This window comes from Enhydra lutris, unplaced genomic scaffold, assembly GCF_002288905.1.
Source record: "Enhydra lutris kenyoni isolate GAN:26980312 unplaced genomic scaffold, ASM228890v2 scaffoldscaffold1, whole genome shotgun sequence".
In the NCBI taxonomy this organism is placed as follows: domain Eukaryota; kingdom Metazoa; phylum Chordata; class Mammalia; order Carnivora; family Mustelidae; genus Enhydra; species Enhydra lutris.
Window position 1 is genome coordinate 68,455,437 of NW_019154085.1, and position 17,227 is coordinate 68,472,663.

At 38.1% G+C, this 17,227-nt stretch overlaps 1 protein-coding gene across 2 annotated transcripts in view; it reads left to right on the forward strand.

Moving 5' to 3' along the window:
- Nucleotides 1-2,470: 2,470 nt before the first annotated feature.
- LOC111142071 (histone acetyltransferase 1) overlaps nt 2,471-17,227 on the forward strand; it is a 59,114-nt gene continuing 44,357 nt past the window's right edge. For both annotated transcript variants that reach the window (XM_022495022.1, XM_022495029.1), the window contains exons 1-2: nt 2,471-2,527; nt 4,942-5,046. In XM_022495022.1, the coding sequence (XP_022350730.1) occupies nt 2,521-2,527; nt 4,942-5,046 (112 nt within the window). In that variant the 5' untranslated portion in view covers nt 2,471-2,520. The remainder of the gene's footprint in view (nt 2,528-4,941; nt 5,047-17,227) is intronic.

Here is a 17,227-nt window from a genome sequence, read left to right on the forward strand (position 1 = left end):
AATAGATGAAACAAGGTTACAGGATCATGAAGTAGTAGAACTTAGACTAGCAGGGCATTGAACTTCCCACAGCCCGCTACTGCCTCTTGCATTTGTATAAGGACAGCATATTCCTTTTGCAGAAATTTTATTCCAGGGGCACCTGGGTGGCTCAGTGGGTTAAAGTCTCTGCCTTCTGCTCAGGTCATGATCTATAGGGCTCTCTGCTCAGCAGAGAGCCTACTTCCCCTCCCCACCCGCCCCCGCCTGCCTCTCTGCCTCCTTGTGATCTCTGTCAAATAAATAAATATTAAAAAGAAAAGAAAAGAAAAGAAATTTTATTCCATAGTGGGCTAACATTCACTTCCTAAGTTCCCTTTAGAACAAGGTAAAATAAAATTTAAAAAGGAGGAGGGAACCCTGCAAAAAAGGAAACTATCTTTTTTCTTTTTGATAATTTTACTACCTTTCTGAAAGAAGTCATTCTTTCAGAATGACTGTACCTAAACACATATTCTGTGGCATTGTAAAAAATATGTGTGAACAATTCTAAGACAAGGACAATATAAAACTTTAACCTCAGGGAGCCTGGGTGGCTGTCAGTTAAGCATTTGACTCTTGATTTCGGCTGGTCATGATCTCAGGGTCATGAGTTCAAGCCCCAACTCGGGCTCCATGTTTAGCATAGAATCTGTTTGTCTCTCTCCCTCTGTTCCTCCCCCTACTTGCACTCTCTCTTTCTCATAAATAAACAAATAAACAAACAAATAAATACATAAATAAATATTTTAAAAACCCTATAACCTCAGTTCTGTAAGCAGATCATATTAAATGCTAGTCACACAATATATGTTTAATTGTACTTCTTATTCATATTCACCTTATTTCTTATTTGTATTTATCTTATGTAGATTTCATTACATTTCTTCCTTACAACTAGCCATAAAGTCACAGGACTAATCTATTTCAGATTTACTTACTTTCTTATTATAAAGGGAACTACTGGTCAGCAGCTGGCCAACCTACAAATAAGGTGTTTTTATAAAGAAACGAGTCTTGCAATTTTGAAAAAAATGATTATTTTTTAAAAATTGTTTCCTTTTTTTTTTTTTTTAAACATTTTATTTATTTATTTGAGAGAGAGAGAGACAGTGAGAGAGAGCATGAGCGAGGAGAAGGTCAGAGGGAGAAGCAGACTCCCGGTGGAGCTGGGAGACTGATGCGGGACTCGATCCCGGGACTCCAGGATCATGACCTGAGCTGAAGGCAGTCGCTTAACCAACTGAGCCACCCAGGCGCCCCAATTGTTTCCTTTTTTGATACATACTGTCATTAATAGCCAATTTCAATTTTCTTCTTAACATTAGGATGGTATAAATAAATAAAATCTTTAAAAAAAATTAGGGTGGTAATTTCTTGTATTTCATTAAGGTGTAGAGAAAGATCTGAGCATTCTCCCTACCTTTTCTGATCTTTGTTTTCAAGAGGGCCATCTCCATGCTGTTGAACAAATACTGGGCTGAGTGTCTGGAGAACTGGACTCTTACATTGGCAGTATACTGAGTGTGAACTAGGGCAATTTATTTTTCCTGGGCTTTAATGTCCTCATTTCTAAAATGAGGGGGAGTGTTAGTTCTAGACTATCATTCCAAGGGTCCATTTTAGCTCCAGCAATAGCACTGTAAAGCCTATTAACCAACATTTGTTGAGACGGGGCAATTAGGGTCCAGACGACGTTGTGGGAATATTTATGGATACCTAAATAATGTCTTATCTTCTGGGACGAAAAAGTTTCAACAGTGATTAAGTACTAACAAGCCCTAAGCCCCAAATCAGGAAGCATCCTGTGACATGATTCAGGCCACTAGGACTTGAGACATGTAGGACACATCAGGCCACTTGAGGTCTTATTAGGTAACGATTTCCGTGCACCAATGCCTAGTAATCCTAGGAGTGAAAGCAGAGTACCTAAATATTACACTGTATACTGCTTAAAAACATGACAAAAGAAAAACGACGTTAAACAAGCATTTACGGCGAAAATAGAAACAAAAAAAGCGTAAATTTCTCCTGTTACTGCAACTCAATCCCTCTATTTTCCTACATAAACCTAGGCCTCGGGTGTTCGTGCTGGCCCAGGGGAAAGTTTTTCTAGCAGTCTCCGAGACCTCGCTGGTGGAATAGAGAACAGCTTTAGGGTATTTATATCATTCAAATCCACTCCTAAAGAAATTCTCCACGGGTGAGCCAGCGGGAATCTGAACATAGATGGCCCCTCGCGCGGCCGTCTGCTTGGTTCGGGCCTGCAAAGCAGCTGACGGTAGTCGCCGTGGCTAGGCAACGGTCGGAGCATTCCCCTCGGCATCAGCCCCGCCTCTGGAAGTGCTTCCACCTCCCGGCGCCTGGAATCTCCTCCCCTCATTGGCTAGCGACCTGCCAGAGGTGGGCGGGGGAAATGCGTCAAACAATGAACTCATTTCCGGCCAGGGAGCGCGCGGGTTGATTCGTCCTTCCTCAGCCGAGGGTGCTCGCAGCTCGGAAATGGCGGGTAAGTTCCCGGGAAAAGTTTACCAAGGGGAGGGGGCGGGTAGGTTTGGGAAAGAACGCCGAGACCGTGGTGACAGTGCCCGCCTGGAACTTTCCGGCTCCAGCCTGGGTTCCAGAAGGCTTGCTTCAGCCTGAAAGGACGGAACTCTCAGCACAGCTCCCTGTTGGCCGAGGTTCGTGCCCCCGCCCCCAACTACTCTGGGTTCTGTGCTTTCTGCGGAGAGCTCGGCCCCTGCGGAGGGCCGAAGAAGCCCGGGGAAAGAGTCGCGGTTTGGCTTGTAAGGTGCCGGATGCCTTGAGGCCTGTTGATCTTCTCGTTTCTCTTTTTGCACTGCTGCCTCAGCCGCAGTAGTTTGGCTCTGTTCCCGCCAGCTGATTTTAATGTTCGGGTTGTCCTCCTCTTCCAGGTCTCCCTCCACCTTCCACTACAGCCAACTTCTGAGCTAGCGCATTGCTTGCTGCCTTGCCCTGCACTAGGGCTCTCCCTTGAACCTTGACTTCGCAATCGGCTTTTTAATCTCTCGCGCTTTAATATTCCTAGGATGGATTTAGGTTTTCTTTGAGAGAGATCGTTCTCGCATTCTTCCTTCATCTAAACTTCTCATAGTACTTTATACTATAATTTTCATGTTCATTCTATTTTTTTTGTCTCTTCAGTTTTCAGCATTTAGTAGTGAATAATTGCTGTTTTGTATGTGTATTAAGATTATTTTGGTGTGAGTATATACTTTTTCCCAGTTACATACCTTTTGGAGTGAAGGATCGTTTCTACTTTTATCTTTCCGCAGTGCCTTCATAGTAGTCTTTTTTTTTTTTTAATATTTTATTTATTTATTTGACAAGACAGATCACAAGTAGGCAGAGAGAGAGAGAGATCGAGGGAAGCAGGCTCCCCGCTGAGCAGAGAGCCTGATGTGATGCAGGGTTCGATCCCCGGACCCTGGGATCATGACTTGAGCTGAAGGCTTCACCCACTGAGCCACCCAGGCGCCCTTCATAGTAGTCTTACTACACTTCTATGGATGGGCTGCAAAGACAGGGTATCACGTGAGCTCTACAGATAAAGAAAAATTCTTCTACCAGATAGTGACTCTGGGATCTTAGGGGTACACTAGTGCTATAAAAGAGGGAGAATATACGTATTGTGTACGGTGTACATATAGTAAGAATTACACCTAAATTTGAATCTCTGCCTCACCACTCAAAAGTTGGGTGCACTTAAGCAATTAAACCTCTTTCTAAGCCTGAGCGTTTTAGTATGAAATGGGGCCAGCGTAGTATTTACTTGTTTCATGGGGTGTGGGGATTAAGCCAGTGTGTGATTTCACAAGTAACATTTTGTTGCTTATGTCATATATAATTCCTTAAATGGGTTCTTTTATCTCAATTTTATAAATTAGGGTCAGAGGAGTCAAGTAATCTGCTCTAGTTCTAGTTCACAGATCTAATAGGTAAGTGGTGAAGCCTGGATTTCATTTCAGGAATTCTGACAACAGACTTAATCTATACTACCTCAAATGTTCCCTATTTTCTGTGTATGTGTATTTTTTAACCATTTGTTTAAAAGTTTATGGCATATCATTGTACCTTTCTTTTGTTTCTTCTGCTCATGACTTCTTTTTCCTGAATTTTTATGATTTTTATGTTCATTTTGTCAGATTTATTGTCATCTTTGCTTAAAAATTTACCTGGATTGCTCCATTTTAGTTATTTATTACATATATCGATGGGTAGCCACATTGTAGTAAAATCATTTGGTTGCCGATAGCCCATAGTTTATGACTTTGTACAAATATGGTTAAAAAACCCTTTTTTTTAATGCAGTGAAAATTTTCTTTCCTAACCCTGTCCCCACTCCTTCTCTCTTATCCTAGAGATAACCACAGTTACCAGTTTCTTGTGTGTCCCTCCTGAGATAATCTCTGCATTATCAGTTGATAGTTTTTTAATGGTTGATCTGAAGTACTCTGGGTAGAAATTTTCCAGTATTAGAGATAAAATGCTATTGTAATTATCAAAGGGTGTTCTCACCTTGTGTCTTGGTGGAGCAGTGGCACCCTTTTTATATTTTAAAAAACTTAGATATAAAGCCTAGCAGGTAATATTTATTACTATTAAATAGAGACATGTCAGTGGTCATGTTAATTTTAAGATTTACTTATTTATGTAAAGCAAGCCTAGTTCATAAGCCTTTGGCAAAAATGATGTTTTTCCTGTTTTATAATGAGGCAGTTATACTCAGTATATTTATTTAGGATTATATGGAGAATGACCTGTGCTTTGATAGTCTGTTGCTTTTATGATCTATTAGCATGTTTTAAATCTTCTGTTTATTCCACTTCTAATAAGAACCCTCTTTGTAGGTTTGACTATTTAAACCATTCCCAACTAGACGTTTTAAAAACTTTCCCTTAGGATTTGGTGCTATGGAGAAATTTCTGGTTGAGTACAAGAGTGCAGTGGAGAAGAAACTGGCAGAGTACAAATGTAACACCAACACAGCAATTGAACTAAAATTAGGTATGTATGCTATTTCTCAGTGGTGTTATGTATGTATTGTGTGTTCATATATAATCTTTTTTAAAAGTTTGAAGTAGAATTTTATGTAAGAGCAGTTCATGTAAATGTATAGTTTTTAGCATGCATTGAACACATTCAGATTTTATTCAGTCTTCATTTAAGTCATGGAATGGGTAGATGTTTAAGAGTTAGCAGAGTTTACATGTAGGAAGTACAGCATGTTAAGTGTTCTCAGGCTCTTTAAAGTATTTACCTTTATACTTTTGATTATAAAAATGGTAGGCAGTAGTGTTGGTGGGGATGTGGAAAGACACTCATTGCTATTGGGAATGTAAAATGATGCAACTACTTTGGAAAACAGTTTGGTAGGTTCTTAAAAAGTTTAATGAACTGTATGATCCAAAAGATCTACTCTGAGGGATCTACTCAAGAGAAATGAAAACATATGTCTGTACAAAAATTAGTACATGAATATTTATAGCAGCATTATTCACAGTGGCCCAAAAATAAAACAACCCAGATCTCCATCAACTGGTAATAGAATAAACAAAGTATGATCTATCTGTATGATGGAATACTACTTGACAATTAAAAGGAATGAAGGTCTAATACATGCTATAACACGGGTGAACTAAAAAATATTCTAAGTGAAAGAAATCAGGCAAGAAAACCCCCACATATACAATATGATTCTGTTTGTATGAGATGTTTGGAAAAGGCAAATCCAGAAACAAGATAGAATAGTAGTTGCCTGAGGCTGACTGAGAATAATGACTGCAAATGGGCATGAGATTTCTTTTGGGGACAATGGCAGTATTTTAAAATTAGTTTGTGGCAATGGTCACACAATTCTAAATTTACTAAAAATTACTGAATTATATGCTTAAAACAAGTAATTTTTGTGGTATGTAAATTATTCCTCAAAGTTTTTCTTTTCTTTTCTTTTTTTTAAGATTTTATTTATTTACTTGAGAGAGAAAGCAAGTGAGAGAGCAAGCACGAGCAGTGGGGAGGAGCAGAGGGAGAGGGAGAAGCAGACTCCCCGCTCATCAGGGAGCCCAGTATGGGACTCCTCTCAGGACCCCAGGATCATGACCTGAGCCAAAGGCAGACGTCTACTTAACCAGCTGAGCTCCCAGGCTTAGTAAAGCTATTTAAAAAAATAGTTATATGCACATGAATCTTGGTTCCATCACTTTCTATGGCTGAGTTTCTTTATCTTATAATGAAGTTAATAGTACTTACTTTTATAGTGGCTATAAAGATTATATGTAAGGTTAAGTACAAGTAAAGTGCATAAACAGGTTGACTTCTAGAAATTCTCAATAAATGTTAGCTTCTGCTGATTAAAATAATACAAACATAACAAAAATATAAAGAAGGTGACAAAGAAGGTACCCCTCACTACAGAGAGAATACGTATGTAGACTTTTTGTTTGTGCATGCATAAACTTATTTTTCTAAAGCCAGGATCCTGTTTAAGGCTGTGTACGTACCTGTTTTCCATAGTGGCTACTTCATTTTGTATGTCCATCAACAGTGCACATAGGTTCCAATTTCTCTACATCCTTGCCAACACTTGTTATTGTCTGTCGATTTTTTACTGTATTATTTAAACTGTTTTTTAATTTGACAATGAAAACTGATTTTTAATTCTAAGAAAAGTATATCCTTTATATCTAAGAGAATCAGCCCCCCCCCCTTTTTAAGATTTTATTTCTTTATTTGACAGCACAAGCAGGGGGAGTGGGAGAGGGAGAGGCAGTCTCCTGGCTAAGTAGGGAGCTGGATGCGGTGCTTGATCCTAGGACGCTGGAATCATGACCCGAGCTGAAGGCAGATACTTAACCAATTGAGCCACCCAGGCACCCTGAATCAGCCCTTGTTTTATCATATATTGCAAATAAGAGTTTTTGTTTTATGTTTAACAAAAAGGCCCTCCCTACTTTAAGATTATAAAGCAGTTTATCTATTGTTTCTCTAATATTTTTTGGATTTTTTTTCTTTTTTAAGTCGAAATTTTTTTTTTTTAAGATTTTATTTATTTATTTGACAGGCAGAGATTACAGTAGGCAGAAAGGCAGGGAGAGAGAGACGGGGGAAGCAGGCTCCCTGCCAAGCAGAGTCCGATGTGGGGCTCGATCCCAGGTCCCTGAGATCATGACCTGAGCTGAAGGCAGAGGCTCAACCCACTGAGCCACCCAGGCGCCCCTAAGTTGAAATTTTTGTGTCTAACTTGGTGTAACACATGAGGTGGGAATCCAGCTTTGCTTTCTCAGATGAGTTAGCCAATTATCCACCTGCCAGTTTAAGTTGTCTTTTCATTCATGATTTAAAATTTCTCTTTAATCATATTAAAGTATCATATATATACTTGAGCTGGCTTTTGGGGCTTTTTTTTTTTTTTTTTTTTGTCCCTGAGCCATTAGTGTACCATTACAATAAATGTTATAATTAAATGTAATTATATGGGGTGACTAGGTCCCCACTTGTTACTCTTTAGGAGTTTTCCTAGTTTTCTCTAATGTTTGTTCTTCTAGATGAACATTTTATCAAGTTTGAAAAAGATTTTTTTGTTAATTTTTTTTTTAACTTGAGATCCTATTAAATCAGGTTTAATTTAGGGGGAATCAAAATCCTTACATTGTTGAGTTTTTCTAATAGCAAGAATATTTTTCTATTTATTCAGGTCTTTTTTATGTCCATCTTTTTTAAGAGTTTTAAACTTTATATATATATGATAAACATTTCTTACTGAGTTTATATCTAGGTATTTCATCTATGTTATTGCTATTATAAATGAAATGTCTTCTATTATGTTTTTCATCTTTATTAATAGTGTGTGAGAAAACTGTGGAAGATAATTTTTAATATATATTTTTTCCCTGCCTCAAAATCCAGGTTACTTTGTAACTCAAGTTCTACATATACATGACAGAACCAAAACTGACTGGGTTACGTCGTCTTTCTAATCCTTTATAGTTGTAGTAATAACTTGCTTCCTCAAGCCAACCTTCCTTCTTCCCTCCTTTCTATTTCCAGTCCTCCTATCCCAACTCACTCCCTTCACCTTCTCTGGACAAATGTTTATGAAACTTACTATGTGATAGGCACTGTGCTTGGAACATGGGGTAACTTGAACTCTTGACTGCATATCCATAATTCCACTAAGGTTTATCCCAAGATTCTTCCTCTAACAGAGGGCTGTTTTCACTTTGTGTGTGAGGGATTGACAGACACACTTTTTTCACAGAAATTCTGTGCTTTGAGGTAGGTTACTGTAGAAAGAGTGAATCTTTTTTTCTATATCTCACTTTAACCATTTTTAAGTGTACAGTTTGGTACATTAATTGCATTCACAATTTCCAAAATTTTGTATTTCCAAAATTTTTTCATCACCTCAAACAGAAACTTTGTACCTGTTAAGCAATAAATCCCCATTCACTTTTCCCGTCCAGTCCTTGGTAATCTCTGATTTACTTTTCTGTCTCTATGGATTTACTTGTTCTAGATATTTTAAGCGGCATCACAACAGTATTTGTCCTTTTGTGTGTGGCATATTTCACTTAGCATAATGCTTTCAGCTTATTTCACTTAGCAAATATTTCATGTTGTAGAGCTATCAGGATTTCATTCCTGTCTGTGGCTGAATAATATTTCATTGTGTATTTATACCACATTTTGTTTATTCATCTGTTGATGGATATTCGGTTCTTTTCTACCTTTGACAATTGTGAATAATGCTACTGTGGACAAGTGTATGGGTATCTGTTTGAATCCCTGTTTTCAATTCTTTTAGTATATAGCTAAGAATAGAATTACTGAGTGTATATTAATTCTATGTTTAACATTTTGAGAAACTGCCAGATTGTTTTACATAGTAGCTGTACCATTTTACAGTCTCACCAGCCATGTCAACGTTCCAGTTTCACCACATCATTGTCGTGCTTGTTATTTTCTTTTTTTTAATTATTATTATAGACTTCCTAGTAGATGTAAAATGATATCTTGCTGCAATTTTGATTTGCATTGGCCTAAAGAACAATGTTGAGCATCTTTTCATGTGCTTATTGACCATTTGTATATCTTCTTTGTAGAAGTATCTATTCAAATCCTTTGCCTATTTTTTTCATTGGGTTGTCTTTTTGGGTTTTTTTGTTTGGGGTTTTTTGTTTTTTAAAGATTATTTATTTATTTATATGATACAGAGAGAGTGAGAAAGCACAGCAGGGGGAGTGGCAGAGGGAGAGGGAGAAGCAGGCTCCCGCTGAGCAAGGAACCCGATGCGGGGCTCCATCCCAGGACTCTGAGATCATGACCCAAGCCAAAGGCAGAGGCTTAACCAACTGAGCCACCCAGGCACCCGTTTTTGTGGATTTTTAAATATATTTTTAACACCTGATAATTTTACTGGATTCTCTTACTTTTTGGGGAGTGGCTTTGGGTGATTTTTTTTTTTTTCAGGCCTACAACCATATCATCTGATCATTTTCACAAATTCACTTAGTTTTTGATACATGTGCCTCTTTGTTCTCTCTCTCTCTCTTTTTTTTTTTTTTTTTAAAGTAGGCTCCACACCCAGTGTGGAGCCCAACATGGGCTTGAACTCACAACCCTGAGAACAAGACCTGACCTGAGATCAGGAGTTGGACGCTCAACCAACTCAGCCACCCAGGTGCCCCTGTTCTCTTTTCATACTGCATCGGGTAATACTTTCAGAACAGTGTTGGGGCACCTGGGTGGCTCAGTGGGTTAAAGACTCTGCCTTCAGCTCAAGTCATAATCCCAGGGTCCTGGGATCGAGCCCCGCATCGGGCTCTCTGCTCAGCAGGGAGCCTGCTTCCTCCTCTCTTTCTGCCTGCTTCTCTGCCTACTTGTGATAAAAATCTTTAAAAAAAAAAAAAAAAAAGAGCAGTGTTAAATGAGGACAGGGGTGCCTGGGTGGTTCAGTGGGGTAAGCCTCTGGGTTAAGCCTCTGCCTTCGACTAAGGTCATGATCTCAGGGTCCTGGGATTGAGCCTCTCATCGGGCTCTCTGCTCAGCAGGAACCCTGCTTCCCCCTCTCTCTCTGTCTTCCTCTCTACCTACTATGATCTCTATCTGTCAAACAAATAAAATCTTTAAAAAAAAAAGTTCCTTAATTTAATGAGAATGGTTCTAGTATTCCTCCACTAAACATGATCTTTGCTTGTTAATTTGAAGAATGGTTTTTCTTGTTTTGCAAAGAGTTTTTAATTCAAACATGTATTAGAGTTTATCAAGTGCCATTTTTTATTTCCATGGAAATAATTTTGGTTATAATAGCTACAATATTTATAATACTTAATATTTAAGATAATATTATGATACTTTTGTATATTGAAACATCCTTGCATTTATAAAATAAGTATCTCAAGAAATGTTAATAAATTCATTTTTAAATATTTTTACGTTACCACTTAAAGATGAGTTTGGTCTGTGTTTTTCTCCTTTATGCTTACTTTTCAGGGGACGTGAAGGTCAGTTTTTTGTATTTTTTGTGACTACTTTTCTTGGCCTTCCTACTCTCCCACTTCCACCCTTACCAGTTTTAAAAGCATTAGATTTAAGTAATGGTAAAGGCTTGAAAGAATTCACCTTGATCATTATGAAGAGGTCCTCTTATGCCATTTAATGTTGTTGTTATTGTTTTTTACCTTACCACAATTTAGACTGCATTTTCAAGTTTTGTGGTTTGCATGATACACTTTTGACCCTTCCACTTACTTTTTTTTTTTTTAAGATTTTATTTATTTATTTGACAGAGAGAGACAGTGAGAGAGGGAACACAAGCTGGGAGAGTGGGAGAGGGAAAAGCAGGCTTCCTGCGGAGCAGGGAGCCCAAAGTGGGGCTCGATCCCAGGACCCTGGGATCATGACCTGAGCCAAAGGCAGACGCTTAACGATGGAGCCACCCAGGCGCCCCCCCTCCATTTACTTTTAACTTTTTTTTTTTTTGGTATGTCTCTTGGAGAGTGCATACTTGGATTTGATTGTATAATTTTTTTTTAAAGATTTCATTTATTTATTTGACAGAGAGCGATTACAAGTTGGCAGAGAGGTAGGCAGAGAGAGGAGGAAGCAGGCTCCCTGCTGAGCAGAGAACCAGATGTAGGCCTCGATCCCAGGACCCTGAGGCCATGACCCAGGACCCTGAGACCATGACCTGAGCTGAGGGCAGAGTCTTAACCCACTGAGCCACCCAGGCGCCCTTGATTGTATAATTTTTTTTTACCTAGCAATTTTATTTCCTTTATATGTATTGCTTGTTGCTTGTTGCTTTTCTTACCTCATTTTTCTGTTGTTTCCTCGCAGTTTCTCATTCCTGTCTCTAACTAATGTGTTTTGTTTTCCTTGACCTCTCACTCTCCAGTGTACTGTTTTGAATTCTCCTAAAAGGCCCTATAACCTATTTTTAAAATAAAATATATTGTTAGTTCTCCTGAGATAGTCTTTATAAATTCATTTACCATTTGCCAAATGCTTATTTAGCCATACTCATGTAGAAAGCATTTATCTGGGCACTGGAGATAGAGCAGTATCAAAGAGTTCCTGTCTTCATGGAGTTTACATTCTGATTATGAGAAACAGACATAAATACCTGAAAGATAGTGATTTGTATTATGGAGAAAATACAGGGTGATTAGGCCCTACCGCTAAGGTGATGTTTGAGTAGATAATAAAAGAAATGAATTTGTGAGCAGTGTAGATATCTCAAGGAAGAGTGTTAACACACAGAAGAATGGCAAGTGTGGAATGTGTTGGACGTGTTTAAGGAATATTAAGGAAGCCACTGTGACTGAGAAGGATAGCTTAGGAGGATGATGTGTCTGGAAGCCGAATGATGAAAGTGCTTGAAGGAGGAGGAGTAGTGAACTATGTCAGGTGTTGCTGGTAGTTCTTAAAACATACAGGCTCTTGGGATTTAGTGATTTGATTTTTTTTCTTTTTAAATGAGAGAAGTGTTAGAGTCATAGGATCTCCTTTTAAAAAGTAATTTAAGAGATATTAAGGAGAGAAATTAAAAATGGCATATAGACTGTTTTTGGTTTTGCTCAGAGTCCACGTGGAGTTGAGACATGGGCGGCTAGAGGAAGACACAGGATAAAGTTAGATGACTTTGTTTTTGCTTTTTAAAAAGTGATTACAATTTACATACTATGAAATGCACACTAAGTACATGATTCAGTGAGGTTTGAGGTTTCCCCCCAAGTAGCTGCTTTTGGGGGGTTTGAATTTAAAACCCAATTTTTGGGAGATTGAGACATGCAGCAGATCTGGTGGGCTGCATTCCTTTTTGTTTTGTTTTGTTTTTGAAACAATTGCAAACTTACAGAAAAGTCGGAAATACAAAAACACAAAGACCTTTTTTTCCCTGAACTATTGGAGAATAAATTGCTGACTTGATGAACTATTACCACATACTCTTTAATGTATACTGTGAACTAGGACATTATTATACATGGCCAGAATATAACCATCAAAATTAGAAAACTTTATCAATACATTATCACCATTTAATTCTCAGACTTTGTTTAAGTTTTCCCCGTTGGGGATATGGAAAATTTTGGTGGTAATTGACCTGTGAGTTTCATAGTAGACACAGGGAGTTGGAGTGGCGTGGGAATTGGCATTAGATTAGTAGTTTCATACTGTGTGGGGATGAGAATCCAGGTAAAAAGGGATAACCTAGGAACTTGACTGAAGTTTGCTGGAATAAAGACTATGATGGGATTAATTCTGATGGTTTCTAAAGTATATTGTAACATTAAGACCTCTAATGTTACAGGCTGGTGGAGCTGATGGGAATGTTGCCAGGAGCATAGTAGGACCTGCCTTCACCCTTACATTTTATAATAGTGTATTTAAACTAACTTTGCAGTTTAACATGGTCAGGAAAGTATGTATTGGCCAAAACACTCAGATTTTAGTTGTTTAAAGGACACAGGAGTAAGGGGTGCCTGGGTGGCACAGTTGGTTGAGCATCCGACTCTTGGTTTTGGCCCACGTTGTGATCTCATGGTCCTGGGATCAGGCCCCTAGTGGAGCTCTGCCCTGAGTGCAGAGTCTGTTTGAGATTCTCTCTCCCTCTCCCCCTCTCATTTTAAAAGCATTCATGCTTTCTCTCTCTCTCTCAAATAAATAGAAGAATCTTTAAAAGAAAAAAAAAACACAGGAGTATGAATAAACTTAAATATAGTCAGAGTACAGTTAGATACAGGGAATATGTGGCAGCATCTCTAAAGTGGAACCCATTTATATCTGCATTATGAGCACCTGTCGATGGATCATACATATGTTAAATACTTAAGCATTATTAAACTTTAAAACTGATTAATGTGCCTTGGTGATTTCTTAATTAATGTTTTGGGCTAATAAGACATGTAGAATGTATCTTTTTTTTTTTTTTTTTTTAGGTCTTCATTTAAATTCCAGTTAGGGGTTGCCAGGGTGGCTCAGTAGTTAAGTGGCTGTCTTCAGCTCTGGTCATGATCCCAGAGTCCTGGGATTGAGCCCCGCATTGGGCTTCCTGCTCGGTGGGAAACCTGCTTCTGCTTCTCCCTCACCCACTCCCCCTGCTTGTGTTCCTGCTCTTGCTGTCTCTCTCTCTGTCAAATAAATAAATAAAATCTTTTTTTCTGTAAGATTTTATTTATTTACTTGACAGAGATCACAAGTAGGCAGAGAGGCAGGCAGGGGGTGGGGGAGCAGGCTCCCTCCTGAGCAGAGAGCCCAATGTGGGGCTCCATCCCAGAACCCTGAGATCATGACCCAAGCCGAAGGCGGAGAGGCTTAACCCACTGAGCCACCCAGGTGCCCCTAAATAAATAAAATCTTAATAAATAAATAAATTCCAGTTTGTTAACATACGGTGTAGAATGTATCATCTTTTACACATTTTGTCCCTCTTGAAATTACCGAAGTGATCCTGAGAACTAGGAAATATAGGAACTATATATAGGAGTGGAAACAACAGGATTTATATTCAAATAGAAGATTCATTGATGATTCAATGAATGTGTTGAATGAGATGATTCAATGATCTGTGTTCGTGATAAGGTGCCATTTAGTATTCTGGGCCCTGATCTTCCATTTTTCTCCAAAAATGTAAATGACAGGTTCTCCTAAAAAGAAAAATTATTTTAAATTATTATAGTTTTTTGGGACGCCTGGGTGGCTCAGTTGGTTAAGCAGCTGCCTTCGGCTCAGGTCATGATCCTAGCGTCCTGGGATCGAGTCCCACATCGGGCTCCTTGCTCGGCGGGGAGCCTGCTTCTCCCTCTGCCTCTGCCTGCCATTCTGTCTGCCTGTGCTCGCTCGCTCTCTCTCCCTCTCTGACAAATAAATAAAATCTAAAAAAAAAATAAATAAATAAATAAAATAAATTATTATAGTTTTTTATATTGTATATTCCTCTGTTAGAATAATACATATTTTGTGGAAATTTGGGGAAGTGTATAAGAATATAAGAAATAAAAATTACCCATAATTTTATCACTCAGAATAATAGTACTTCTGTATTATAATTTGGGGTAATTCCTTCTAGTTTTTTAAATTATATATTCATTTTATGTTATTTCTCTTTTATAAAATTGAGGTTATATTGTCATGTTCTGTTCACCTAAATGCATCATGAGCAGTTTTCTGTCACCAAATATTTCTCAATAGCATTATGTTTAATATTTACATTAAAACTATTTCATTTATGTAATTTAATTTTTCTACTATTGGTTGATTTGGGGGTTGCTTGCTTGCTCTCTTGCTTTACTGACATAACTGCATTGTAAAGATTTAGAAATATTTAATGTTTGTGATATCCAGGAGAGTTCACACTCTGTACATGTTCTCACGTACATGTATATATGTCAGGTTGATTCATCCTTAAGCCCATACTTTTTTTTTTTTTTTTTAAAGATTTTATTTAACACAGGGAGAGAGAGAGGTCACAGGCAGGCAGAGAGGCAGGCAGAGAGAGAGGAAGAAGCAGGCGCCCCACCAAGCAGAGAACCTGGTGTGGGGCTTGATCCCAGGACCCTGAGAAGGCGGAGGCTTAACCTACTGAGCCACCCAGACGCCCTAAGCCCATACTTATTTTGTGTCCGTGAGCAAATTAGTCTTTTTTGCATTTTTCATCTGGAAATGGAGATAATAATAATGCCTACCTTTTATAGTTCTTGTGGGGATTAACTATAATGTTTATAAAATCCTTAGCAAATTGCCTGGTACACAGTAAATGTTCAAGTGACAGCTAATAATATGGTTAATAACACTGTGTGACTGCTTCTTATGAATATGTCCTGTGTTGGCATATGACACTGTTCACACAAAAACTTGTTCAGGAACGTTCATAGCAGCATTATTCATAATAACCCCAAAATAGAAACATCCTAAATGTCCATTAATTGAGGACTGGATAAGCAAAATATGGTATATCCATATAGTAGAATATTATTCAACCACAAAAAGGAATGAATTAATGGTACATGCTGTAACATGGATGAACCTCTAAAACATACAAAGTGAAAGAAGCCAGACATGGGCACCTGGGTGACTCAGTTGGTTAAGTTAGGGGGAGACAAACCTTGAGAGACTGACCTCTGAGAAACAAACTGAGGGTTTTGGAGGGGAGGGGAGTGGGGGGATGGGTGACCCTGGTAGTGGGTATTAAGCAGGGCACATATTGCATGGAACACTGGGTGTGGTACATAAACAATGAATTTTGGAATACACAAACAATTAAAAAAAAAAGTTTCTGGCTCTTGATCTGAGGGTTCTGAGTTCAAACCCTGTGTTGGGCTCCATGCTGAGTGTAGAGCCCACTTAAAAAAAAAAAAGAAAAAGAAAAAAGAAAGAAGCCAGATATAAAAGGCACATATTGTATGATTCCATTTATGTGAAATGTCCAGAATAGACAAATACGGAGATGTGGTTTCATTTCTTTTGTGGTAATTACTACAGTTATGTAAGTATTGAGGGGTTTTTGTTTTTATTTTTTCAAGTAAGCTCTACATTTAATGTGGGGCTTGAACTCATGACCCCAAGATTAAGAATCATGTGTTCTCCCACTGTGCCAGGTGCCCTGAGGTTTTTTGTTTGTTTGTTTGGTTTTTAAATAAAAGTAGAGGGCCATCTGGGTGGCTCAGTAGTTAAGGGTCTGCCTTGGGCTCAGGTCATGATCCCAGGATCCCAGGGTCCCGGGATCGAGCCTCGAATCAGGCTCCCTGCTCAGTGGGAAGCCTACTTCATCCTCTTCCACTCCCCCTGCTTGTATTTCCTCTCTCACTGTGTCTTCTCTCTCTGTCGAATAAATAAATAAAAATCTTTAAAAAACAAAGTAGAAAATTCATCTTTGTTTCTTATCTGTAAGAGAGACTAACCTCCTAGCACTAATTGTTGGTTCCTTTTATCTAGGCCAAGGACTTTTTACCTTAAAGACCCTTTTCGAGGAAATGACTTTTAGTCTAATCTCTGTAAAGTATAACCTTGGGTATCTTCTCAGTGTGTAGTCCCAGGAATTTGGGGCAACTTTTTAGGAATCTGCTCCATGTGGCTAACTGTAGTACAGTGAACAGTTTTTCATGTAATATAATGACTAATATAAAAACTTCATTTATTCTATACTAAAAAAATCCTTTGTAATATACATAGCATTGGTTTTAAACGATTTCTGTTAGATTCTTTCACCCAAATCTAATCAGAACCAAACAATAAATATTTGACTATATATTTACCCTTAAGCTATTTGATTTTTACTTCAGCTGAAAGATGCATCACTTTGCTTTCTCTTTCTTTTAGTTCCTATTACCTATGGAATAAATTTCATGCTGAAATAGTAAAACCTTAATAGTTTAGATGACAGGTGTATTGGAAGAAGACCAATCCAAATTATAGAAATAATTATAGAAATAACTTATAGTTATCACTGTATTTTTTACACTTGTTACATTTCTTTTTCTCTATGTCACTCATCATACTGAAATACTATATATTATATTAAAAGCAGTAGTTTGAAATTAATTTTTAATAATTTCTAGAGACTTCCAAACATTTTTAAATTTTAGAGATCAGTAGTGGGAAATTTGGGGGGTTAAAAAGTCTAGACATATTGGATTTTTTTTTTATTGTGTAATATTATAGACATGCAGAAAATATAGAGCAGGCT